General features: G+C 48.3%; 1 protein-coding gene across 3 annotated transcripts in view; it reads left to right on the top strand.

Annotated features, from left to right (window-relative positions):
* FRMPD3 (FERM and PDZ domain containing 3) overlaps positions 1-24,216 on the top strand; it is a 126,860-nt gene extending 102,644 nt beyond the window's left edge. For all 3 annotated transcript variants that reach the window (XM_054695620.1, XM_054695618.1, XM_054695619.1), the window contains 3 exons: positions 8,450-8,594; positions 17,917-18,738; positions 20,240-24,216. In XM_054695620.1, the coding sequence (XP_054551595.1) occupies positions 8,450-8,594; positions 17,917-18,738; positions 20,240-23,328 (4,056 nt within the window). In that variant the 3' untranslated portion in view covers positions 23,329-24,216. The remainder of the gene's footprint in view (positions 1-8,449; positions 8,595-17,916; positions 18,739-20,239) is intronic.
* Positions 24,217-27,432: the final 3,216 nt, after the last annotated feature.

Here is a 27,432-nt window from a genome sequence, read left to right as displayed (position 1 = left end):
ACGGGGAGATATTGTTAGCAGATTAAGAGGTGGAATGTTTGCTGTTTCTAGAAGAGCAAATTATTTACTTTATTTTTGTCTTTGTGAAGCCCAGAGAGCTTTAATATGTTAATCTTTCCACCAGTGAGTCACAGGATTCCCATTGGCTTAGGAACATGCTCAGAGCTGATGCTTAATTGGCTTGTGGCCACTTCCTTAACCAATGATCGCTGCCCTACTCAGATGTTGTTGGGTAAAAAGCCAAAAGGACGGGTAGGGAAGGGAGAGGAAGGTCAAGATACAGGGGAGATGTGGCTTCTTGCAAAATGAAGTTTAAAACAGAGATACAGCTCTCCAACTAAGTCACTTTCTATGCCTACAAGTGATTTTCAACATTGGCTGCACAATAGAATTTCCTTGAGAGCTTTTAAAATACACAGAGGCCTGGCTCCTCCTCCCAAAGAATGTGATTAAATCGACTGAAGTGGGGATCCTGAGCATCAGGATTTCTTTCTTTCTCAGTTCCCCAGGTGATTCTGTAGTAAGCCAGGTTTGAAAACCACTCATCTCTCAGACCAGACATCTGGGAGTGGGGTGAGTAAGGAGCACCATCCTCATTTTTGAGGCGCAATCTAGCCATAGTTATGGGCACGAATACTGCTGTGGAGGGGCTACACTCTTATTGTGGAAACTAGACTCACAAAGACATGTGACCGACCTCAATAACACATCAGGGCATGCATGGAGCTCTGGGATCAGACCAGAACCAAATCCCAGCAATGCCACTTCCTAGCTGTGTGGCCTTGAAAAAGTGTCTTAAGGTCTCCGACACTGATTTCAACTGCAAAATGTAGTGCCTGACTCAAAAGGTTGTTTTCCAGGGTTAAATGAGAAAATCTATGTAAAATGTGTTTGCGCACTGCCTGACACATAGTAAGTACTAAAAAATTGAGAGCTATTATATCTTTAAAAGCAAAACAGCAATGAAGAAAAGTGAATATGAAGTAAATTTTGTAGGTAAATCTGGTATAGAATATGGAACAAAAGGACAGGAAGGGGTTAACCAGAACTGGCTTCCCACAAGAGTCTTTTAATCTGGATCCTGAAGTGGTAGGCACAGATTAGCAGAGAGAAGTGGGATGTGTTCACAGGCAGAGAACAAGCATGGAAGAAAGCAAACCATATGTGCAGGCTGATACACATCATTTGCCTGACTGGAGGGAAGAATGAAGAAGGGGCTTGGAGAGACTGGGGGTGGGCGAAGCAAACTAGTTGAAAGTTTCAAAGGCTGGTCCAAGAGGTTAAGGTTCAGTGTGATAGAATAGTGGGAATCCGCTGAAGGCCTGTCAGGACAGCAGTGACAGAAGGAAAGCTAACTTGGACCCGTGTGCAAGGTGGATGGAGCAAGACTACTGGGAAGCCAGGGAGATTAGTGAGAGGAGCATGGTGCTGGTGCAGGAGTGAATTGATAAGGCAGGGCCTGAGCCGGAGAGACAGCAGTGGTGATGAAAGAGTCAGAGTGAATGTGAAGTGTGTGGGGGAATCATTGAATGTGCACGCCATGTCCCCACACACATCCCCCTTGCACGTACAAAGCACATGTCTTGCCATACCTAAGCCTTGTGGGCTGCTGCCTGTATCCCGAGTGCACTGAAGAACAGTGCTATGCACACAACACCCAGAGGTTCACCTCTCGGGTGCGTAGAAAGGTGAGAGACTACAGTATGGAATAAATGGGAGATCATATTGGTGATGGGGAAGGGGAGGGCAAGAGGAAAGCTGCACTTCACTGAGTAGGAAACAGCAATTTGGTTATGTGGATGATGCCCCCATCCAGTGGTGGATAGTTCAGGTCTGCCTTACTTGAAGCAACCGATTAAATGTATGTGAAAAACCACAGTGGTTGTCCACTTTATGCTTCAGTGTTTCTACCTGTGAAGAGATTTCTCATTGTGGTGGGCAGAATCATGCCCACCACTGGTCCAAAGATGCCTATGTCCTACTCTCTAGATCCTGTTAATATGGTGTTATATGGCAAGAGGAAATTAAAGTTGCAGGTGGAATTACAATTACAAATCATCTGATCTTAAAATAGGGAGATTAACCTGGATGATCCAGGTGGGCTCATGTAATCACAAGGGTCCTTATAAGTGGAGGAGGAAGGCAGAAAGAAGGTCAATATATCATGTGAGAAGGACTCAGCCTTGAAGATGGAGGAAGGGGCCACGAGCCAAGGTATGCAGCAGCCTGCGGAAGCTCAAAAGGCAAGAAAATTCATTCTCCCCTAGAGCAAAAGCCCCAGAAGGCACACAGCGCTGCATCCCCTTGATTTTTAACCCCACTGGGCCGGTGAGAGACTCATATCAGAATTCAGACCTCCAGAACTGTAAGAAAATAAATATGTATTGTTTAAGCCACTAAGTTTGTGGTAATTTGTTGCAAAAGTAACCAAAAACTAATGTATCATCAGATTTGGTCAAGCAGGAAGCTCTCATACACCACCTTAAGATATGACTTGATGAATAAGTGTTCTGCTCATACCCAAATTTTGTTATGCGAAATCAGATTCATCTGTAATCGGGTGCTTGCTAGTTCTAAGTCAGTACCTTATGAAGCGGATAGGGAGATATTCAGCAGAGGCAGGATCAATGATACAGCAGTGGGAAGAAAAGAGAAAGATTGTGGGGAAAAAAAGATGCAGATTCCCATTTGAGGTGGGAGAGACAAAGATGGGGGTGGGGAGCTTGTCTCCTGCCCTCAAGCTTACTAGCTTGTAGGAGAGAAAGAAGTAGATGAATATGTCGCATACCAAAGGAGGAACCATAGGAGAGGTACCAGTCGTGAGTACAGAGAGCAAAATTAATTCTGACTAGGGTTAAAGGAAGCTTCCTGGAGGTATTTTATGTTAGTAGTGTCTGTGGTTACTGTGCAGTGCCTTTCTCTAATAGATGTGAACAATCGAAGGGATGGATTGTGGAGGACGGGGTCTGGGACACTCCCTACAAGAGAATGGCTTCCTGGGCTCGGAGGGATTCTATCTTTAGTGTCAGTGACAAACTCCACCCAGAGGAGTTGACAAATGCTACAAAATCAGGACTTCAGAGATCTGGTCGTTAAATGCTTACTGGCAAGCTGCTGCATAGGGAACATTAAAAAAAGACGAAATTTCCCTAACAAGGAACATAGAATTTAGAAAGCAGATTTGGCCCATTTCCCCCAAGATAAGCCGCTTTGATCTGGGAATATTCTAGAAGGATTCAGCAAAACTAAGATTATTCACTTAAAACAGTAGCTCTCAGCTCTGACTGCACATTAGTATGGAGATTTAAAAACCACAGCCTGCCTGGCCTTTCCTCTCAGACCATTTACACCAGAGTGTGAGGGGGTGAGACTGGAGTAGACAAGTTTTTCATTTCTCAGGGGATTCTAATAATGTACTGGGCCTATGAACCACTGCCTTAAAGTGATATTCTGCCCTGCCCCCTAATTAGGCCCAAGCAGTCTTTCCCAATGCTGTGGAGGCTTGCCCCCTTGCTCCTGAAGACCCCTGGATTTCTATCTTTTTCTTGTTTTTAGGGATGTATAGAATGAGCTGAGACGACCCTAGGGCCCCTCCATTCCCTAGTTGTCATCCCAAAGTGTGGGGTGCCTTCAAACTCCCAGAACACTCTGGGGAGGAGGTGGACTGGCGTGTGTCAAATTGATCCTGTTGTCCCTACTTAGGGCTGGCTGTGCTTCCAACTCCATTCTCCTTTTCCATGTGAAGATGGCCTGAGCGTATTCACAGTTTTCCCTCAGCTTACTTGCTCTTAGAGGAGAGAACATGTGGTAATATTCAAATATCTGTTTTCCAAGAGACACCAGTCTGGTGCTGCAACACCACTGGGTCATTACCATACCCCATTACCACAGAAGCACACGGAGTGGGGAGAAACCATCATGGGAATGTCCCAAGGGATCTCTTGTGGCCCAGTGTGTCTCCTATTTTCGTGTTTGAGTTTTATTGCTCTAGTGCTTTCTGTAGGGACAAGCATTACATTAGACGTCATGATCATTAAAATCCTATTTAAAATAAAATGTTTTTGAAGATTTCTAAGAAAACCTATCCAACCTCTTTGCTTGCCTGCCTCTGATTTGATTTTTACCCCTGCTGGGAGAAAGCACATCTGTGCTCCTTTTGCAAGCTGTATTTGGCCCGTGCTGGGGCCCAATTAGTTGACTGTGTGGGGGGTGCAAAGGAAAAGCTCCTGTGTGCTGTGCTGAGCCAGCTGGGGTTATCATTGGCCCTCTCTGTGCACAGGATTTTGCTTCTGTGCTGCTTTATTACTGACCTCAGGCCATATTTGGGTAAGAATAAAAGGGGAAACTGAGTGAATGCAGACATTAGTCACTCAAGCTCCAAACCATACATTCACCAGCCGAACAGCCAGGCAGGCAGCTCTAACCAACAGATTAGAATGTCAGGCTGTTGGACGTTCTGCCTGTCCTACAGCCAGCTTTTCATCCAGGACATCAGACAGTCAGACTGCCCTGCAGCCAGCTAGTCCAGCCATCTGTGCATCAGCCAGACAGCCAGTCACCCTGTACTTTGGTCAAATGGTCCCTCATTGTATTTGTCAGCCAACACCATTCCCTCGAAGCTCTCTCTAGTTTCAGAAACCAAATGAGTCACCCATGCACACATTTCACAACCACCACCCACATTCCAGTTAAGGACAATCTATGTTTTGATGACTCTACGTTTTATTCTAGACTAGATTACAAGCTCCATGAGAGCAGGAGCTGTGTTGGCCGTGTTCTGGGGTTAATGCATGCCTCTCTCAGTGAGTGAGCTATCCAGGAGCTACCTCGCAAGTGTGTGGCAGCTTGCTGAGTGGGCAGAGTGGGGTGCAGGGACATTTCAGCCAGAGGGAAGAGCATAGGTTAGGGTATGGCAGGGTAGAGAACATAATATCTCTGGCAGAATGGGGATGATGTGTCATTGCTGGAGCGTAAGGCAAGGGGCAGTGTTTGGAGGAGGCAGAGCTAGCAGGAGATATGGTTGGGACAGAAGACTGGGTCCAGGTCCTGAAGGGCTTTGTGTGATATTGGAAGGCAGTTGGGTTTGAGGTGATGAGCTATTGAAGATATTTCATGACAGGAAAAGTCGTGTTTTAGAAAGGTCCTTTGGTAGCAAGATGGAGATGAAGTGAGTTGAAACTGGAGGCAGGGAGACCAATCAGGAGGCTACTGGAGGTGCTGAGGTTAGTGTGTCCCCTCCTTTTCTTTATCATAAGCAAATGCCACAATTTGTATATCAAAAAGGAGGCAGCTTGTAGGCAGAGGCAACAGGACACAGCAGCTGAGGTACTCAGTGTCTCAGGACACTTGTCACCCATTCACATACACCCAAGAAGTTTTGGTCTTGGAGGAAGATGATGAGGTTCTGAGATAAAGCAATGGCAGCCGGGATCACTATGATATCTATGAAAGATCCTGAGGCAAGCCTGGCACACCTCGGGCCCTCATGGTGGTGGCAGCTATCCACGCACAGACCTACAGGTATCCTCCTGCCGTTAGTGACAGAAGGTGAGGCAGAAAGGGGTATCTGACTTTTCCCCCCTTCCATTCCCCTTCTGTTCCTACTTTGTTATACACAAATTTGACCATTCCGTTGTGACAGAAGCACCCATTAACTGGAGGTGTAAATACCTCCTCTGCCCCATCCTAATGATGACCAAAGGTGGCATCTCATCCTCGCTCCCTTTCTCACTCGGGTACGGAGGTTCCTGTTCTTCCTCATGGTATGGTGTGAGCGCCATAGGGCATCGCTAGCTCATGGCCTGTGGGGCAGAATCCAGATGCCTTACAAAGACAGGCAGTGTGATTGCATATACAGTAATTGGGGTTTTTTTTTTTTGCATATACAGTAACTATTAAACGATTATTCAAGACAGGACTTGATCCAGCTCCAGATTGTGTGCTATAGACACAGCACGGTATGAGTTCTGAAATAGGTAAAGAGTTCAAGAGGGAATTAAAGTGAAGATTATGGAATCCCCAGCAGAGAGGTGAAAGTCGATGCCTTAGCAGAGAAGAACCTGGGGTTGAGGACAGAGCCCGGAGCATGTATGGGGGTGGGGGGGAAGTTGTGCAGGAGGAGCCTGTGAAAGGAAGATGGAGATGGTGAGAGCTTACAGAACCAGATCACAGGGTCACCTCACAGAAACAGAAGCCAAGAGAAAAATTTCCGGAGAGGAGGGGGATTACTGTTGGCAAGTAAAACAAGCTGAGAGGCGTGAAAAAGGATATAAACTATTGTATTTAGCTCACAAGAGACTTCACTTCTGGATCAGATGGCAAAGTCTGGGGTCTGAAACTTGATCCCATACCTGTTTCTGTACATAAAATTTTAATCGAATACCATCATATCCATGCATTTAGCTTCCAGGTTAATCTATGGCTGACTTTACCCTATGTGGCCTAGTTGTAACAGTCTTTATGACGCACGGGCCTAAAATATTTACTATCGAGCCCTTTACTAAAAATGTTTGTCCATCTCTGATCTATATGAACTACAAACTATTCAACTCAACTATTATGTTGGGGTTTGGGGAGATAGCAAAGGAAACTGGGGCACCTTTAGCTAAAAGCTGAGTTGGTTTGGATTTAGAATTGTTCCCAAGGTAACCATCCAGTCATAGAACGCTGATAGAATTGGTGGCAAGTTCAATCAGATCTTCACGATGTCCCTTCCTTTTACTGCCCTAGCCTCCTCTCAGCTGCACCATGAAGTAGCTTCCTCACTGCTCGGAGAAGGACTCACTCCCTCCTCTTCATTCTCTCAGCTCTTCATGCCTGGTCTGAGAACCCCAAAACGGCAAGGTGACCCTCAGTTCCAGGGCTCCCCATTCAGCCAGTCTTCACTGAACTCTATCTGAAGGCTGCTTCTATCCCTGGGAGGAGGCTCCCATTGATGACTTCAGTGACCAACACTTATCTTCAAGCTATGCTTTTATTTTGTTTGTTTCTTTTTTATTTTTTTTTTAAGATTTTCTTTATGCATACAGAACTGGGGTGCAGGCCAGAGGTGCAGGGGGTGAGAGGATTCACCAGAGACAGAGTGGGGAACAGAACAGGCAGACTGACTGAAATACACTGCTGAGGGGAGCAGCAGGCAAGTCAGGAGAAGTCTGCTGTGCCATGGGGGTAGCTCCCTGGCTGACCGGGGATTGAACTCATGCTGCGGTGGCTGCGGATAGCTTCATAGGTTGAGTCTTAACCCCTTGCGCCACCAGGGAGGCCCTGTTTGTTTGTTTCTTAAAAACCTCAGCAGTATTTATTTATTGAGGTAACATTGGCTTCAACACTCTTTATGATCTAGGGGAATAGGTTTATACTTCCTCAGATGTATGTTACCATACCACACCCACCACCACGGCACCCACAGCCTTTACCATAACCAATGCCCCCCACTCCGCCTTGGTACAAACATTCACCTTCCCCTCCCTTCTAGTATAAACCACACTTTTAAAAATATAGTACAGACACTGAGAAGGTTTCCTCAAAATGTGCTAATTTTTTTCCCCATATTTTAGTTCCAAGTCTCTGAAGCAGTCAATCAGGTAACCCCAGGATAAATTTGATTTAGGGTTAGGAACACAAGTCAATAGAGTATGCTAGTACTTCCCAAAATTGGTTTTTAAAAATGAGAGTCCCACTACTGTGAGATATTCTATATGAAAATAGACTTTTTTGGTCAAATATTTTGGAAAAGTTGGAATACTAAAGCCGCCCTCTTAGATTTTCACAGTGCACGTTTGTATATGAAAAGGTCTGTGCGTTCCCACAAGTGCAAATTGCTGCAAGCTTTGTTTAACCCATTGCTTCACACATGTATCTGGCCAAGGAACTCTTAAAGAGCACCAATGAATGCCACATGGACACTTGAGGAAATAGAGGAAAGAGAGAGAGCAAGAGGCCTGAGCAGGGCCACAGACCAGAAAGATCAACCCAGAATTCTGTTTGATTGCATGTGTCACCCGTGTCTGGGGAGCTGTTCTGGATGTTGTGAGGAGTTATGGAAATGAGCAGGAGATAGTTTGTATGCTCCAGGCACTCCTCAAGGGCATTCCCTAGTTTAGCCTAAATTTTGGGGTTCAACCAGCTGGCCCCTACACCTGCTGAAACCTGACAAACACAAACACAGCCACATAGCAGTCAAGTGATGTTAGGTAATTTTAGACTTTTTCAGTAAAGATGGTTCATTAAATCTGTAATTAAAGGTTGATTTAGTTTTGATACCTGGGTAAGAGTTTACTATAAATAAATTCTCAAATCAGAAGGAAATTCCTTGTCAGGCCACGTGCCTATGTTTGGTTTAGAAGAGTAACTCCTTTACTATGCAAGTCATCTTTTCACTTTCACCCTCCTGGAAATGCACCTGCTTCCCTCCTTCCTGTGTCCTCATGTTTCTTCCCATCCCCTCCAGCCTCTGGTGCTGTTGATGGAGTGGCCGGAAGCCACCAACTTTGCCTGCCTGATTGCTGGGTACTGCCGCCTCCTGCTGGATTCCAGGAAGATGGTCTTCTCCAGGCCCACCAGCCAGCCTCTTCCACCTCCAATGATCAAGGCAGGTAGGGCTCAGCCTCGGTTTTTGGTGTGTCAGAGGCCCTTTAGAGCCTGGAGACTTGGAGGGAGGAACTCTGCTGCTTTAGTCCTCATCCCCTTCTTCCAGGGCCTAGTTTACCAGGAGCTGGTGCTAGACCACAACAAAACTTACCTGTCCAAACCCGTGGGAAAGGCAGCAGGCCTTCAGATGGGCCTGTCCCACAGAGGAGACCTGTGACAACACATTGTGATTGAGTCAGTGAACAAATGAAAGATGAAAATAAAAATAGCAAGCAAGCAATAGAATAGAACCAATTAAAGGATCACATTGGCTCTAAGGTAAGACTTTAGAGGTACATTGATCTAGGAGAGATGCAAGTGTGTTCAGACTTAGTTGAAGTGGAGTTGAAAATAAACACAAAACCTTTCTTTCATATATCTTCAGTAAGAGGCTGTGGAAGGCTGGGGCAGGAAAGGCCATGCAGGCCCAGAGTACAGTCCAATAGGAGGCTTAGAGATAGGAGGGGGCCTTCACTAAGGACAAAGTCAAATGTTGCCCCCAAACAGAAGGCTTCCCAGTTAGGCAACTCCCTGCAGCCACCCATTGGCTCTGTCCTGGTGATGACACAAACAGGGCCTTGGGAGAGCCATCCCAGTCCATTTACTGCTGCCTCGAACCAAAGTGAGAGAACAAGGGGGAGATCCCAGGGGTACTCCCCATATTAGGCATAAAGCTTAGGGACACACAAGTGCTCTCCCGCCCGCCCCATGCTGGGACTCCAATCATCATGGGCAGGGCTGAGAACACCCAGTAGCTGCCTTGTTCTATGCTGAAGACTCCGTGCACTTGCCTCGCCACTTGACTATTTCTTCTCTTCTCAAGACTATCTGGGATTGCAACATGGTCACACCTGATCTAGATGAAGAAGTTCTAGAATAGGGACACTACTGATGACCCAACTCCTACAGGACCCTGTGCCCTCATCCACCACCCTCTTAACTTCTTTGTCTGTTTATCACCAGTATCATGTTGATCTCTCACCACATTGTGCACAGGAATTAGAAGGAATCCACCAAACACAGATTTGGGAAAGCATTAGTGGCCCTAAGTCACATGATGGGGGCCCCACAGAGAGAAGCAAAGGAACTGATCACGAATAAGGATCCAGGGGGGCCGAGCCATCCTATGTCTCCAGGTGAAGGGCTCCAAAGTGTGCTGTCAAACCAATGTGTAGCCAGATGATGGCAAAGCAGCATTAGCATGGCCAGGGTCACCTCTCTGTGATCATACCCAAGTAAATTATACCTCTTACTGAGCAGGATACAGAGGGAGGGAGGGAAAGAGGAAGGTAGAGAGAAGAGCCAGAAACCAGCCCAGGACCAGATGTGGAAGTGAGGGTCATGGGGTGGGGGCAGGGCATCCACTTTCAGAAGACTCTGGGGAAGTGGCACTGTAGTCCATCCTTACTGCCAAAGGGTTTCTTTCATTCCTTCAGCACCCTGGCCAGTGCTGTCCTTAAGTATCGCCCTTGCTGTGGGGCTGGTGTACCAACTGAGGGAGGAAACAGGTGTGTCCTGTCTGTCTCCCTGAACACATTGCATGTTGCATCTCTGTCACTTTTCCAAAGGCAAGTCAATTTCATTAGATTCACTTGAAAAGGAATCTAAGGAAGGTGGCTTGTATAAATGCTGAGCTTGATTTAGAGCCCCTCCCTGATTCCTGAGAGCCCCCTTAGCCTGCAGTGTTCGGGGCTCAGACCGCCTCTAGCACCGGCCCTCTCTGTCCATACAAAAACCAAATGGACCACCATTGTTTCCCCACTCTTCGTAATGCTTCACCTCCGCAGGGGCTTCAGTCCATGCCTGTGCCCAGGACCTTCTGGGCTATTGGATGCAAAGTCAATAGCAGCCACGGAGTGTCCTTGCCAGGTGGGACAGGGTGAGCCTCACCGCTCTGCCTCCCAAGGGTTGGTGTGCACATCTTATCCTGCAGCCCCAAGGAAAGGAAAGAGGGGCCGTTAGCAGCACCCACGGAGCTCTCCACCCAAGTTACAGTACAGGGCCACCAGTTTCTGGTACAAAGTTGAAATCTGTTTCCTCTATCAGCCCCAATTTTCATCCCAGAACAGAAGTCCCGCTGCTGAGCAGGCATCCTGCCAATCTCATCTAGGCTTTTCCCTCAGCGGCCAAAGCTCCGGCCCACACAGGGCGTGATCTCTGGCCCACTCTCTGTTCTTGTTCCACAGCAGCTTCTGGCTGCCAGCTAGCCCAGCTCGATGCTCAGCCAACTGGGCCCACAGGATGTTGTTATACCAGTAACTGGAAAGGAGAAAGCTTCACCTCTTCTTTAAGATCCAGAAAAATGGAAAATGACGTCGTGGAAGGGAAGGGATGACCTCTTAGGCTTTATCAGTAGTTTCCTCAAGTAGTTATTTTGCTCATTCGCTCCATGGTTTTTTTTTAAAAAAAGATTTATTTATTTATGCATACAAAAGCTGGGATGTAGGCCAGAGGGGTGGGGTGGGGGGGTGAGAGGATTCACCAGAGACAGAGCAGGGAACAGAACAGGCAGACTGACTGAAAACACTGCTGAAGGGAGCAGTGGGCGACACAGGAGAGGTCCGCTGTGCCATGTGGGTAGCTACCAGGCCGGCCAGGGATCAAACTTGTGCTGCAGAGGCTGTGGATAGCTTCACAGAGCTGTGTTTAAGCCCTTGCGCCAGCAGGGAGGCCCCTTTCAATGACTGTTTCTCAAGTACTCGTTATGGGCCGGGCACTGCGGATAGAGCCATGAATAACAGACCTGGTCCTTGCCTTCATAGAGCTTACACTCTGGGCCGGTGGGAGGCGGGGGCGGTACAGCAGACAACTAAAGGGGTAATACCAGTGCAGTAATTACCTTTGCATTCATAGAGGGGATACTCAGCTGACACAACAAACAGCACCAGGCTAGAGGACACAGCTTAGGGAAAGACTGAGACAAAAGCCAGTTTTCCGTCTGTACTAAGTTGGTGGGAAATCCAGAGGCAACTGCCATCTCTCTCCATCCTTGAGCTCCCTGTATCCTGGAGGAATACAGGAAAAAAGGCTTTGGGAGCCCTAACTGGGGCCACAGTTGGAGGAACTCACTCTACATTCTCTAACGTGGTTAAAAAACAGTTTGGTCTAATGAACTGAATATTCATGTTAATCGCTAATATATATATATATTATATATATATAATATATATATATATATATCCCATACATGGCTTACCAATTTTCATGTAGTTAAAACTCAGCAACATGTACAGAGTACTAAAGCTAGACGGAACCTAACAGTCTCTTTTTGTTGATGATTCAGAAAGAACATGAGCTTCTTGAATGGCCTCTAGGTCTTCATTAGGACTAGTAATGATCATCGGACTGTAGAATACAGCAAGGCCAAGTGATAGAAATAGCTGCTTGAGTCCGTGTTGTGCTGACTCTGTGTATATATATACATATACACACACACACACATATATACACACACACTCGTGTAAATATTTATATATGTGTATATATGTATGTGTATATACATGTATATATATACATATTTTATATTATATATGTCATATATATGTGAACTGCATTTATTTTGGAACATAGTTCCAGTTGGATCACCATCCTGTTCTTTGCAAGCATTTTTTTAAAGTCAGTCTTCTGAGTGGCTGAGTACAGAGGGATAGCTCTCCCTGGGGTGAGCTGATAAGCAATTTATAGCAGATTTGCAATCTGGGAGACGTGCTGTCCCAGCCATCAACTGACCGCACCTGGTGCTGCTGGCACTTCCAACCTTCAGGTTGGAGGGGATTTGGCTTTTCCAGGTACATTTTCTCTTCTGCACATCCCCGTGCTGCTCCTCTGATCTGGAAATCACAACACGAGTGGTGGACTATACATTACCTGTGCCTTGACAAGTCTGGTTGAGAGGCATTTCCACCTTGCAGGGAGTAAGCCACTGTTAGACCTGGCCCTAGTCTGTGACGACTCACCATCTGCTTGTTGGACATGCCCCTGGGAGCCACCTCTGATGGCAATTTATTGCCAGGCTGATTGCATTTATTGTTCAGCTGTCTCGTAGGTAGTTAGTACCTGATGCATGGCCCAGACCTGCGGACAATGCCTGAGACTAGAGGCCTCTTCAACAGATAGTTCGCACTCCCAGTTCAGTGTTCCGCTAGACCACCTCTTCCCTGAGTCTCCAAGAGCCATACAAACTCTTCTGCAGCTGAGCTAGAGTTCACACATACAGCCTCTGAGGCCTGAATTGGACCCACTCAATAAGGTATGGTCACTTTATATTTAGAGGGGCACATGGTCTATGGAAAACTCGAGGGCTTGGGACCTGAAGTCAGAGAGATGGGGTCCGGTACCTGCTCTGCTGTAGCTATGTGATCATGAGCTAGTTCCATAAACTCAGTCTCAGTTTCCTCATCTGTAAACTAAGGATAATAATATAATAGTACCTAGCTCAAGGGATTTGATAAGCTTATATGTGATAAACCCCATATAGTCCTTCCACAGTAAAGTGTACATTTCTGGTCTTTTTATAATGATTGAGAGTTTATCATGGGCCCAGTGTGTTGCTATTATTTTTATAACTAAACAACTTCATTTAGATATAATTTCCAAGCTATAAAATTTGCCCATTTAAAGTTACTCAATGTTGAGTATACTCAACGTATTCACAAAGTTGTGCAATCCTAGCCACAATTTAATTTTAGAACATTTCACCCCTTCTAAAACAAACTCTGCACCCATTAACACTCGTTCCACCATTTCCCTCCCTCCTAACTACCACTCAGCCCTTAACCAATAATCAAATTTCTCCCTCTACAGCTTTGCCTATTCTAGCTATTTTGGATAAATCGATTCATACAATCTATGGTCGTTTTGTAGCTCGCTTTTTCACTTAGCATAATGTTTTCAAGTGCCATTCATGTTGTGGCATATATCAGGACTTTGTTTCATTCTATTGACTGGTAATATTCCATTGTATGGATAGACTACATTTTGTTTCTCCATTTATCAGTTGATGGACATTAAGGTTATTTCCACCTTTTGGTTATTATGAATAATGATAATATAAATATTCACGTGCAAATTTTTGTCGGGTCATATATTTCCATTTCTCTTCAATATATTCCTAGGAGAGGAATTGTTGGTCAAATGAAAACTGTATGTTTAATTTTGAGAAACTGCCAGAGGTTTTCCAAAGTGACTGCACCGTTTAACAATCCCAATGAGGAAGGTTACAATTTCACCATATCCTCACCAACACTTCTCAGTGTTCACCTTTTCTATGACATCCATTGCGGTAGGTCTGAAGAGATACCTGTTGGTTTCAATTTGCATCACCATGACTGATAATATTGAGCATCTTTTTATATGCTTGTTAGCCCTGTGCATATTTTCTTTGGTAAAATATCTATTCAAATCTTTTGCCCATTTTAACTTGAGTATTTGGTCATAAATATGAGGGTTTATTGCTGGATTCTCAATTATTTTCCATTGATATTTATGTTTTATTGGTATGTCAATACCACACTATCTTGATTACTATTGCTTTGTAGTAAGTTTTGAAATTGAGAAATAAATCTTCTTACTTTGTTCTTCCTTTTTATGATTGTTTTCATTATTCTGGTTCCCTTGTGATTCCACATGAAGTTTTTAATTAACTTGTAGATTTCTACAGAGTCAGCTAGGATTTTGAATGGGGACTGTTGAATCTGTAGATCAACTTTGGAAGTATTGCCATCTCAACTATATTAAGTCTACTAAGCCATGAACAGAGAATATATTTCCCTTTATTTAAAACTTTAATTTTTCACAAATGTTTTATAGTTTTAGTGAACAAGTATTATACTTCTATTAAATTTGTAACTAAGTAATTCTTTTTGATGCCATTGTAAATAGAATTTTCATTATGATTATTCATTGCTAGTATATAAAAATATAATTTCTTTTTATACTCAGCTTTTATCTTGCAACATTGCTGAGCTTGCTTATTAGTTCTAATAGTTTTTTGGTAGACTCCTTATGATTTTCTATATATAAGATCATGTCATCTGCAAAAAAAAGATAGTTTTGCTTCTTCCGTTCCAATTTAGATGCTGTATATTTCATTTTGACTGCTTAGTTGTCCTGGTTATAACTTCCAGTTACAGAGTTGAACAGAAGTGATGAAAACAGAAATCCTGAATGTCTCCTCATCTCAGGGGAAAAGCTTTTAGTATTTCACACTCAACTCTTTCATAAGTAACTTTTATCATGTTGAGAACATTCCCTTTTATTCTAGAGTGCTGATTTTTATCATGAAAAGGTGCTACCTTTTGTCAAATGATTTTTATGTGTTTCCTGAGATACTCATGTTGTCTCTGTCCTCTATTCTGTTATTGTGGTGTAGTGTGTTGATTTTTGGATTTTAAACTAACTTTGTGATCCTACAATAAATCCATCTGGTCATTGCCTATAATTCTTTTTATAAGTTGCTGGATTGAGATTGCTACTATTTTGTTGAGGAATTTTGTATCTCTGTTCATAAGAAGTATTTGTCTGTAGTTTTCTTGTGATGTCTTCATCTGGCTTTGGTATCAGAGTAATGTTGGCCTCATAGAATGAGAAGTGTTCCCTCCTCTTGATGTTGGAAGGGTTTGTGAAGAATTGGTACACATGCTATATGCTTCTTGGAGCATTTAGCAAATTCATCATTGAAGCCATGTGGGCCAGATTTTCATGGGTGGGGGGCAGGAAGGAGAGGATTTTTCATTACTCATTCAAGTTCTTTTCCTGGTATTGCCTTATTCAGATTTTCTGTCTTCTTGAGTCAGTTTTGTAGTCTCTGTATTTCTGGGAATTTGTTCATTTTATTTAGGTTATTAAATTTTTGGCATAAACTTATTTATAATATTCTCTTATAATTGATTCTATGTCCGTAGAGTTAGTACTGATATCCTTCTTCTGTTCCTGATTTTAGTAAAGTGAATATTCTTTTTTGTTGCTTGGTTTATACAGCTAAATGTCTTTTTTTAATCTTTTCAAACAACCACTGTTAGTTTCATTGATTTTTCTCTACTGTTTTTCTATGCTCTATACTTTCTTTCTTTCTGCTTGCTTTGAGTTTAGTTTGCTTTCATTTAATGTTTCTTTTTTTTTTTAATTTTTTTTTTTAACTCAAGCAATGACTGGTCTTTTTAAGGACATTTTTAAAAAAGATTTATTTATTTATACAAGCACTGGGTACAGTCAGAAGCACGGGAGGGTGAGAGAATTCACCAGCAGGGAACAGAACAGGCAGACTGACGAAATACACTGCTGAGGGGAGCAGCGGGAACAGCAGGAGAGGTCTGTGCGCTATGTGGTACCCTCCCGGCGGCCAGGGATTGAACCGGTGCTGCAGAGGCTGTGGGCAGCTTCGCAGCCCAGCACTCAACTGCTGCACCACCAGGGGAGTCCCCATTTCATGTTTCTTAAGGTGAAAGATTAGGTTATTGATGTGAAACCTTTCCTCTTTTCGAATGTAGGTGTTTATAGCTATAAATTTCCCTCTAAACACTACTTTAGCTAGATCCCATAGTTTTACTATTCTGTATCTGTATTTTCATTCATCTCAATGTATTTTCCAATGTCCTTTTTGATTTTTTCTTTGACCGATTGGTTATTTGGGAATGTTTTAATTTCTATGTATTTGTGAATTTCCCAAATTTCTTTGTTATTGCTCTCTAATTTAATTCTGTTGTGTTTAAAAATCAATTCTGTATAATTTAATTCATTTTAAGTTTATTGAGGCTTATTTTATGACTCAAAATATGGTCCATCCTGGAGAACGTTCCAGATGTACTTGAGACTAATGCATATTCTGGTGTTGCTAGGTCGCATGTCCAATAGATTTCTGTTAAGTCTAGTTGGTTTATAGTGTTCTTCTGGTTCTCCGTTTCCTTGCTAATCTTCTGCTTAGTTGTTCTGTCCATTGAGAGTGGGGATCGAGGTCTCCAACTATTGCTATTGAACTGTTTCTCTTTTCAGTTCATTTTTTGCTTCATGCATTTGGGGACTCTGTTGTCCATTACTATGCTTACGCAAAAAGCAGCACTGACACATTAACCCTGTCAAACTGGAATTAGAATGGTGTTTTTAAGTTTTGTTTCCTAGCATCTTGATCACCATGATGAACATTAAGGAAATGATTAAAAACATGGGCTTTCCAATTCCTCAGACCTGGAGTCAAATCCATACTACCGCCTGTGATATTTGTGACCTTGGGCAAGTCACATAAGCAGCTGGACCTGTTTCTTCCTTAGTAGAATGGGGATAATAATAACACCTACCACATTGGTTTGTTGTGAGGATTCAGTGTGATCATGTGTGGTGATCTTCACCTAAGTTAGTGCTTGTTTGTCATCTGTTTATCTGCTGATAGCAAAATGAGCCTGCATTGTCTAAAGTATGTTCTCACAGATAACATGGGGTCCCAAAACAGACTGAGAAAAGCCATTCAGAGATGAAGCATTTGCTACGAATAATTTCCAGATGCACATACCTACCATATAAAAGCTGTTGGCTAATACATTTTTGCCATGCTTCTGAGTAGCAGATTAACTGGCCTTGCATGAATACAGAGAGGTAACATGATTTGAAGAAGTCTAAGCATGCTCCCCCCACCCTCCTCTCACATATGCATATCCCAGCATATCTCCAAGACACTTAACAATATCAGGAATTCTACTAGTATAGGTTTATTCTTTTAGGGTCCCTCTATTGACAGTCCTTTTTGAAATGTGAACTCTTGGGCATTATATGTAGCCTCTTTTATACTTTCCCATTAAAACACTAGTAACTTGATAGATTTAGTTCCTTCTGCTAGGAGAGACCCAATGTAACACACACGCAGCAGAGCAATGTGGAGTAGCAAGGCACTGAAAAGGGTGAGAATAAGGGTAGGAGCCAGGGCAGTTCCAAGGGAGACATAAAACACGTAGGCTTACAGCTGACTCTTGACCAGATAGAGCCAAGTAAACATCCAGTTGTGCCCAGATACCAATGTGTTCACCCGCACCCAACACCACCCCATGCCTTTTTCTACTTCAGAGGTGATGAGGCTATCTACTTCTGGCCATTCCATTCTATTCACTCTATTCACTCTACTTTAAGGGTCAGTAGTGACATGGCTCATTGACTCCCTTCCCCTACTCTCTAGCGCCAGGTAATGCTCTCTCTCCCTCAGTACCTGCCTTACAACTGTGGGCCAGAAACCATAGGTGCCAAAGGAGCTCAGCCTACTCCTCAACACCAGGGCTCATCTGTTGATTCTCTTTCTGGGTTTAGATTACATGCACAGCGCCCACCGCCCTGTCACTGGGGGCCACCTGGGGAAAAAGGAGAGTAGTTATGTGGGCAGCGTGGGCACCAGCCCCAGGAAATCGAGCCGCTGCACGCCCCCGCCTGCCGACTCTGAGCTTGTCAGCTTTTGCTACCTCCACATGCGTGAACAAAGGAAGGAACAGGAAAGCCGGACAGATGTCAACGAGAACTTAATCTTCTTTGAGGAGACCAGGCCCCGGACCAAATCTGACCCCACGTCCAAAAGCTCTGGCCAAGGTTATGATGTGGTCCCCGATGACTTTGATGTAGCCAGCCTAGACCACGAGCCTTGTGCCAGCAGGGCCCGGTCCTACACCTTGGACAATTCCCTTGGGGCTGAAGCCCTGAATTTCTACTGTGACTCTTGCAAAGCCAAACTCCAGGAGCAGCTGGGCCCTCGCAAAAGTGGGAGGCCTGGCTCCTCTCGTGACAATATGATAGACTTAATGTCCCTCCCACCCCCTGGGAGTGAAGAGGAGGAAGAGGAGGAAGATGAGAGCACTTCTTTGTTGCCTGCAATTGCTGCCCCACCTCCTGGTTTCCGAGACAACAGTTCTGATGAGGATGACCCCAAACGCCGGGCCGTCCAGAGCCAGGAGCAAGGACGCCACCTGCGCGGACTCCTGTATGATGAGATTCCAGTGACACTGATTGACAGTGTGCAGACCCGGACAGTCCGAGATCATGCCCAGGAGCTAGATGATGCCCTGGTGTCTACTCTGCAGGCTCTGGAAGCCCTGGCAGCCTCAGAGGATGGACCCCATCCCCCACCCCCACAGACTGCAGGTAACAGCCCATTCCTCCTCTTTCTTGCCTCCCCTTGCCTATCTTGGCCAAGCAGGTCCAGCAGGGGACATTGCTTCTTCCCAAGCAGAGGTCAGTCTTGGTGGTATGTCATGACAGCGGATGGCCAGAGGCAGTTTAGGTAGGGTCCGGGGAGCAGTGACACTGTGGCAGGGATCAACTCCTCAGCTTAGCTAGAGCTCTGGCTTTTGCCATTCCATGTCTTGGAAATGTTTTTCAGTTGGAGCCCAGGATTGGGGCCATGACAAGCTATGGAGCCAGGCCAGGATGTAGGATCAGAATGATATTGTGGAGATATAGAAGACAGGCAAAGAACATCCAGCATGCACATGACTGGAAGGAAAAACAACCACCTAACTGCCTAGTGACCTGGGATCAGGACCCGAGGGCCATCATTACTCCGGCCTGAGGTCTTCATCCTGCCTACGAGGCAAGGCTCTGCATCAGACACACTTGAGTCCTGGCGTCTTTACTTACCATCAGTGTGATCTTCAGCAAGGCACTTACTCTCTCTGAGCCTCACTTTTGGCACCTTAAATGGGTTTGGTAAGAGCAGTCCCATTACATAGGGTTGTTGTGAAGATTAAGTGAGATCATTCATGCTAAGCACTTAAGCACTGCCTGGCCCGTGTAAGGACTCAGTGAGCAGTAGCTGTTATTACTGATTATTTAGTGAGGAAAGCTTACAGCCTGCATACTGTTCCTCTTACAGACACACACGTCCATCTTGTAGACACACAGGTCAGACATGCACCCGTCGTCACTCCTACATACCCCTGTACACATGGAAACCTTAAAAAGAAGTCAATGATGCAGAAACAGAAAAGGAGTAGCGAGGAATAGGGGGCTCTGATGAGGCATGTGAGGCAGGGGAAAGTGTGGACAGTGAATGAAGAGATTGGGGTGAGAGGGAGCCTGACTGACTAGGGGGAGCACCAACCTCTTTGATGCGCAGACCCCACACGTTCAGCCTCTGGGGCTGGCACTTTTTCCGAGCGCTTGCTGCTCCCAGGCATGAGGCTGGCATGGCGGCCAGAGAGAGGAGAAGCTGAGCTAAATGGCCTCAGCTGTGAGGACTGTAGGCCGGCTTGGCCAGATAGAGAGGGACTTCTCTTTGCCAGCCCTCTTCAGGATAATTAACGAAAATATCCTAGTTGTTGAATCTAAAAATAGTGATGATTAGCATGTTGTTTTGCATGTGATTTGCATGTTAATTTGCCATCAAACTACCCAGATCTCCTCTCTGCCTCTTTTGCTTCCCTTTCGAATTCCAGCCCTTCATAACCCTTTCTCCTAGCTTGCCCCTCCCTTCCATCCCAGCCCCTGTCAGCCCTGCAGTCATAGCTTTCCCCCCTCCTGTGCAGGCCTGGCTGGTTTTCCCAGGCTTGAAATACTGCTGGCTGACCTTGACCACCGTAGTCTCTATGTATGTCTGGAAATGGACTTGGTCTTAGTAAGTGCAGCCCTGTCTCTGTTCTTCCAGGTCTGATTGTGCTGGCCACAATCACCCCTGAATCATCGTTGGACTCAGGCCATGAAACCAACTCTTCAGAGCTCACAGACATGTCAGAGATGATGTCTGCCATGAAGCAGCACCAGAACACTACCTACTTCCTGGCCCAGCACCTCAACAAGGATAGCCTCCTGGCCCGCAAGGACCTGCCCTTCCGGATCCAGAGCTGCGCAGCCCAGGCTGTTCTCACAGCCCCTTACTCTCTCGGGCGCCCAGATCCCAACCCATCCCTCCAACCAGCAGTCCCAGGCCAAAGTCCTGGCCCCCCTGGCGCTCGGAGGAAGCTGCTGCAGTCAGAGGCTCAGCCACAGAGAGAGCGAACGTACGCCCTGGCGGTGCACCCGGCACTGTCCCCGCAGCTCAGTGAGCAGAAGAACCTGAGCCTGCTGTCCCCAGTTCCTGAGGACAAAGGGCCTGGCCACACTCGTGGAGGCATGGAGATGTCACTGAGGGCGACCACACCATCCCTCAGTGAAGAGCAGGTCTCTGAGCTGAGGGAGAACCTGCCCAAGGAAGTCAGGTTGAGCCCCAAGCTTATCCTGGACCCAAAGGGCAGTGTGACCCCGGCCATCATCTCAGCCGCCCTACAGCAGGTGGTTCACACTAAGAGTCTAGCCACCCCTGGCGGTGCCTTAGGGACACCCCCCAGCAGTGGGGAGAGAAGACTGGAGGCCAGCGTGGGGAGGCCTGAGGTCAGCATGGGAAGACCAGAAGTTAGCGTGATGAGTGGCAGTACTAAGAATCTTAAGTTCAAAATGAGCCCTGGTGCTCCGGAGACCTCTAGGAATTCCCAACAGCAGCTGAGCCCAGAGATCTCTTCCTGCTCCAGAGCACCCACAAGCAGCCGGGCTGACAGCCTGCACCTCTCCCCTCAAGAAGACAGGCTGCCTGCCCAAAGTTTCCCCCCCAAAAGCTATCTTGCACGAGCAAGTCGAGAGTCAGTGAGCAAGCAAGCGATAGGGGAGGTGGTAGGCAAGGGTGGGCCAGAGGGTACTAAGCTTGCCCTACATAAGCAGGGCACTGTCTCTAGCCAGGGGGAGAAGGGGCAGCTGGAGATCACGCCCCAAGGCAGCAAGCTTGAGGAGACCAGCCTGGTCCCCCGAGCCAGCTACCCCATGGCTCTGCAGAGCCCCAGCTGCCAGCCACGAGGCCACAGCCCCAGCTGCCAGCCACGAGGCCACAGCCCCAGCTGCCAGCCCCGTGGACACAGCCCCAGCAATCAGTCCCGAGGTCAGAGTCCCAGCTGCCAACCTCGAGGTCAGAGCCCATTGAGGCCTCAGGTCACCAGCCGGCAGGTGAGCACGATGCCCTCCAGGAAGCTTGAAACAACCCTGGATGGAGCCCACTCGGCCTCGGAAGGCCCCACAAAGCCCAAATCATCCCGAGGGCCTTTCCGACTTCGCAATTTGTTCTCTGCCACTTTCCCCACCCGCCAGAAGAAGGAGACCGATGAGCGGCAGGCACAGCTACAGAAGGTAAAGCAGTATGAACTGGAGTTCCTGGAGGAACTTCTAAAGCCTCCAAGCCAGGGGGAACTGCCAAGCACCGAGTACCTGCAACCCCCAGCACCTGGCCGCTGTGGCTGCCAGCTCCGCAGCAGCCCCGTGCAACAGGGGCCTGGCATGTCCCGCGAGCAGAGGCGCAGCTGTGATTGCAAGCGTATCTGCCGGGGGGGCCGCCCTCAGGCCCCCCAGACGCCAGTGCCCAGTCTCCGGGGGCGGGAGAAGGACAGGGTTCCCCCTACCCAGAGGCAGCCAGAGGCCGGCCCAGCCTTGAGCCTCAGCAGCCCCATCAATGTCAGGCGCATCCGCTCCACCAGCCTGGAATCCCGAGAGTGTCGATCGGACCCTGAGAGTGGTATATCATGCCTGACCACGTGTGCCTCGGGGGGCGAGTGTCTGGGAGCTCCCAACTACAGGAAACTGATGCGCCGCTACAGTATCGGTGAGCTGGACCAGGGTGACAGGGCCTCGCTGACCTCGGATGTCTACCCACACCCACCCCTGGGCATGCTGCCCCGGGAGGCCAAGGAGGTAGAGGCGGGCCTCCCCCTAGGCTTGGGTACCAAAAGCAAGTCTCCGGAGTCACCCACCCTAGGAGATCCCTCCTATGTCCAGGTTGCCCCTGAGACCAAAGGCCCCAGACCAATGGCTGTGTTCTCACTGCCGGAAGAGGTGTACCGGAAGCCCGCCGAGCTGGACGACGAGAGCGAGAGCAGCAAGTGCTGCTCCATCCGCTATTGCTTCTACTACCGCAAGTGCGACATGGCTGACGATGCCAGCGACGGCAAGGACGAGCTCTCCTACTCCATCCCCATGAAGATTCTGCCTGGCATGAAGCTGGATGAGCAGGTAGTGCCTGTGGTGAGCAGGACCCTGCAGGTACTGGACGCCGCCACCTGCAGCAGCAGCAGCCCCGAGGCGGCCCGCACCCAGGAGATTGACCTGCGGGCGTCCACCTTTGAGGGGAGCCTGGCAAAGATCAATGCCCTGCGGGCCCACGCCTATGGCCTGCCCGATGGCTTCCTGGCCGCCCGACTGGATACCAACGAGCTGCTGACAGTCCTGCGGCAGTGTGTGGCTAGCCCCGAGGCCCGTGCCCCCAAGCCCTATGTCTCCCAGATCTCTGAGTACAAGCTTGAACTGGCTCTCAAGTTCAAGGAGCTCCGGGCCTCTTGCCGCCGCGTGGCCAACGTGGACAAGAGCCCGACTCACATGCTGGCAGCCATCACAGGCAGCTTCCAGGTGCTGAGCAGCCTCATTGAGACCTTCGTGCGGCTGGTGTTCATCGTGCGCTCCGAGGCCCAGCGCCAAGAGCTGCTGGCCAAGGTAGAAGAGGTGGTGAGGAACTACACCTTCCTGCTGCGCGCAGCCGAGGAGTCTACTGCCCGGAACCTTAACCAGCAGCAGCAGCAGCAGCAGCAGCAGCAGCAGCAGCAGCAGCAGCAGCAGCAGGCAGCAGCTGCTATAGGGGCAGCCCCTGGGCACCCACCAGGCTCCCCAACTTCGGCGACTGTTATGAGCACATTCACCCGCTCCTTAAAAACCCTTATTAAGTAGGGCATCTGCCCAGGCCTGCCCCCTTCCCCAACACGGCCCCAGGTTTGAGCTTTGTGGTCCTTGCATCTTGTAGTGAGTGTATGTGTCTTCTCGGCCAGTCAGGGTCCGAGAGCCTTCAGTGTCCAGGGAGTGCAGCTCCCTGGGCTGAGGCTGTCCCTGAGGGCTCCAGGCCGCCACCGCCCTGGGTATCCTTGCCCCTTCCCTGGCCTCTGGGCGTCACTGTGAGGGCAAAAGCCCCTTGTCACTACGCCCGCCCCCGAGCTTTATTTTATCCCTTCTTTGGGACTGAGAGGTGACATCAAGCTCACTTCCTGTTCCTTGTGCGGGGATTGGGGAGCTGGGCCTGAAGCAAGCAGGGCCATGGGTCTTGAGCTCCTCCTGGCATCTGCTCCCCTCCAGGGACCAGTGGCAACAGCAGCAGGCCACAGCACCGAGCAGAGGGGAGAGGGCACTCAGCCCAGCTGTGCCCACCCACCCTGGGCTCACCCTCGCCTGTCAGTAGCCACCCCAGAGGGTCTGTGCCCACGTGGTAGGTTTGCAGAAAACGGCCACGCGGGGCTGTCTGTGGCCGGCCCAATAGGCTGGCAGCCTCGGGGCCCTCACCCCCCAGGCCCGGTAGCTCCACACCAGCCATCCCCAAAGTGCTCTGCCTGTCGCTTGACGGGCAGGGCGGCTCAGTCCACTAGGGAGCAAGTATCTGGGATCATCCCACTTGTCCTGGGTAAGGTACCTGGTGAAAATTTCTGCCCTGGGGAGACTCAGTGCAGACCTCAGAGCCCGCCCGGCCCAGCCTGGCCCAGCGCAGGGCTGTCCCTGCAGGCGTGCGGCTCGTCTCTCAACATCTCTCTACCAGACAGACTGTCCTTAGGAGTTCGACGTAGCTTTGGATCGGGGAAGGGGGGGGGGGGGGGGGGAGGGGAGGGGCTGGGGTGTCGACGACTATATCTTAAACTTCTGGAAGCTAGCGTGATATGTTTATCCTGAGTATATGCTTTTGGCTGTGTATTGACCCTGTGGATTTGTCTCTTAAGAAAAGAAGCTGAGCGCCTTATCCGGTGCAGCCCTGCACCTCTCTCTCTCCGGAGTCATCTGGAAGGGAATTCACACTGTTTAGCATCCTCCTTGACACACATCTACTGCTGCCACCACCGCCCCCTGTAACCTTCCTGGGAGTGAAGACACGGAGTCCCTACCGATGGTCCCACCGTAGGGAACAAAGAAAGCCAATGTTTCTTCTGTATAGATTGCTTCTCGTCCACCTCTCCATCCCGCCCGCCTCCCATATGCTTGTGCCCTGTGTCTGCCTCTCTGTCACCGGGACGTGAGAGGCCGCGTGAAATCTCATTCTTATGTGAGTTTTATAAAGATGTACACTGTGCTTAACCCCCACCCATCCTTGTACCCCCTAGTGCAATAAACCCCCCTGAGTGGTGATTTCTCCTGGCAAGAAGTGGGGGAGCTCCTTCTGCAGAAGCCAGTCCCCCCTTCCTTGCCTCTCCCACAGGACTCAGTTGTTTGATGGATCAGAGATGCAGCCGGTGGGGGACCCTTCTCCCCATGACCACTGCAAGCTCGAGTGCCGACGTGGCTCCCCTTCTCCCAACTTCTTGCTCCTGCGCCTTTGCCACTCAGGCCCCGCTTGTGTCATCGCACCACCATCTGTCACCTCTCCCTCAGCCTCACGGAGAGGACACATTTTGTAATGTCTGTATATAGTATATATACTACACAAAATATATAAATTATATATATACTAATTTATGTCTTGTTTTTCAAACAAGAATGATTAAATCTATTCATCTTACTATCCCAGTAAGCCTTTGTGGTGTCTCTTTGTGGGTGTCCTTGAGTTGTGGGTTAATGGCAGCCCCCTGAGTGCTCCCCAAGTAAGCCTGTGCCTGGGCCCCCAGGGTGATGAGGACGCTGCTCCCCCTAACCTCCCTTTGCTTCTCTTAGAAGCCTCCTACTGGTTACAGGCCTTGGAAATGGCCTACTCTTTTCTCACGACCTCAGGGGTCACCTGGCCACCTCGGCTGTGATCTCAGAAGTGAAGGGGGGTAGGGTCAGGTGAAGGCGAAAGCACAATGCCCTCCCTGCTTAGCACACTGGTGGCCTCAGACGAGGAGGCGGGGGTCTTAGGCCAACACTCGGGTCAGGACTGGGAGATGGAGCCTCCCTCTGAAGCCTGTCCAGTCACCTCAGAGCGCAGCCTCACAGCCTTGCAACAGCTTCTGGCAGGTTATGGTGGTGGGGGGAGGGGTGTTTCCACAGAAGTTTCCAAAGGACCTAAACTGACCTCTCAGGCTTTTCAGGGTTAACTACTGGTGAGAAATGGTCTTGTTTCTTTTCTTCTTTTCTTCTGGTAATCTCAGGTTCCCACTAGCCTGAGACTCCTTTGTGTCAGTTGGAAAAATGTTCCCCATCACTTCCATCCCCTACAAGGAATTAGGAACACCCCATCACCTTCTGGGTGATGCTAGCTGTGGGCATGTGGCTTGGTCCTTTCAGCCCATCTAGGCCCACTTGCCTCGCTGGCCAGGTGGACACACTCTATAGCCATGTACAGTGGCCTTGGCCTGATCAATCACTTCCTCCCAATGGTTGAGCACAGCCTCTTTTGCTCATGTCTGCAAGGGTGTGGCTAAAGCGGTCTGGAAGCAAAGCATGGAGGAGGAGCCAGAAAGAGTCAGGCTGGGCTGCTCTGTGGTGGGAGGCCACCAGGAGCAACAGGCTTGGCCCTGGGCACAGACCTCTTCTGGGAGCTGCCCAACAGGGACACTGTCCCACAACACCAAGGTTGGGACTCTGGAAGCTCGTGCCAGAGTCAAGTGAGGCCTCCTACCACTCAACACGACCCAACCAGTCCACCCTGACACTTTGGGACCCTTGGGCCCATTGCTGTACTCTAGTACCTCCTTATAGTCAGAAAATGTTCTCACTGAGTTCTGTGCCCAGGGTGCCCACCCACACAGTACCAGCATACACATATCTTGAATAAATATTTGTTGAATGAGATGACTATCATCAGTGCCCTCCCAGAAGGCACCTCGTGAAAAGGGCCCATCCTCTAGGAAGGGTCGATCCAGAGTGGTGCAGTTTTGATGATGCTGGGCAGCCTGGCATCCACCAAGCAAAGGTTAAGGAGTCTGGTCCATCATCTGATGATCTACTGACTAAGCTGAGTTTCTCCAACTACTTTTCCAAAGCTTCAGAAACTCCTGAGATGACAGATGATCTCCTAGTCTGTGAACCCAGGGTCATTTTCTGCAGCAGCTGGTAGCATGGGGCCATGGGGCGGCTGGTGAGGCAGAGTCCCATTTGCATCTTCCTCACCCTCTTTGGCCTAAGCCAGAGCCTGTTTCCTAGAAACGAGTCCCCAGAGCTTGACTCCTGCCTTTCTGACTCAGTCAATTAAAGGAAAATAGGTTCATGTTGGCCTGGGCCCGGGATGCCCATATTGCTGGCACAGCCACATTTTTTCACGGTGTTGTCTAGGCACTGTGGACAATGGGCAGTTTCATCAGTAGTAAATCGAAAGGACCTGCCTCAGCCAGAAGTTCTCCTCCTAAAGGGGGAGGGAAGGATCAAATCCCTCCAAGCACCACTGATATGGGAGTAATAACTCCTTCCCATACCCTGCTCTGCAGGCTGGAAGACAGGCTGTGGGGGTGCATCTGGAGCAAGGAAGAGGAGTGGGAGGGAACGAACACTAAGGATTCAGCCCTGGGCCCTGGCAAAATGTCCAGGACTCCAGGTGGATCGCTTGGGTCCAAGCCATGACCTGCCCAATGCTGCTGGTAGGTGGCAATCATGGAGGCCTCTCACAGGCACAGAACTGCTTGTTTCATTTCTCTAGTGACCCCCTTTCCACCCATGCCCACGCACCCATGCTGCAGTCCTTGGGTACTGCCCATGCTCCTAGCATCTCGGAGACATACTCTGACATCTGTGTTGACATTTCCAGTGGCAGGGTCTGGACCACTTTAGCTTCCCTGCGCTCCTTTCTGTGATAGCTGCCCTTCCCTCTGATTGTTGATTCCGCATCATTTTCCCAGGTTTGGCTAAAAAGGAATGTGCATCTGTACTATGTTGGAAACATTCTAC

This window comes from Talpa occidentalis, unplaced genomic scaffold, assembly GCF_014898055.3.
Source record: "Talpa occidentalis isolate TD23 unplaced genomic scaffold, MPIMG_talOcc4v2.1 talOcc4.15, whole genome shotgun sequence".
Lineage (NCBI taxonomy): Eukaryota > Metazoa > Chordata > Mammalia > Eulipotyphla > Talpidae > Talpa > Talpa occidentalis.
The sequence above is the reverse complement of the archived record's forward strand: the minus strand, read 5'-3'. Positions and strand labels throughout refer to the sequence as shown.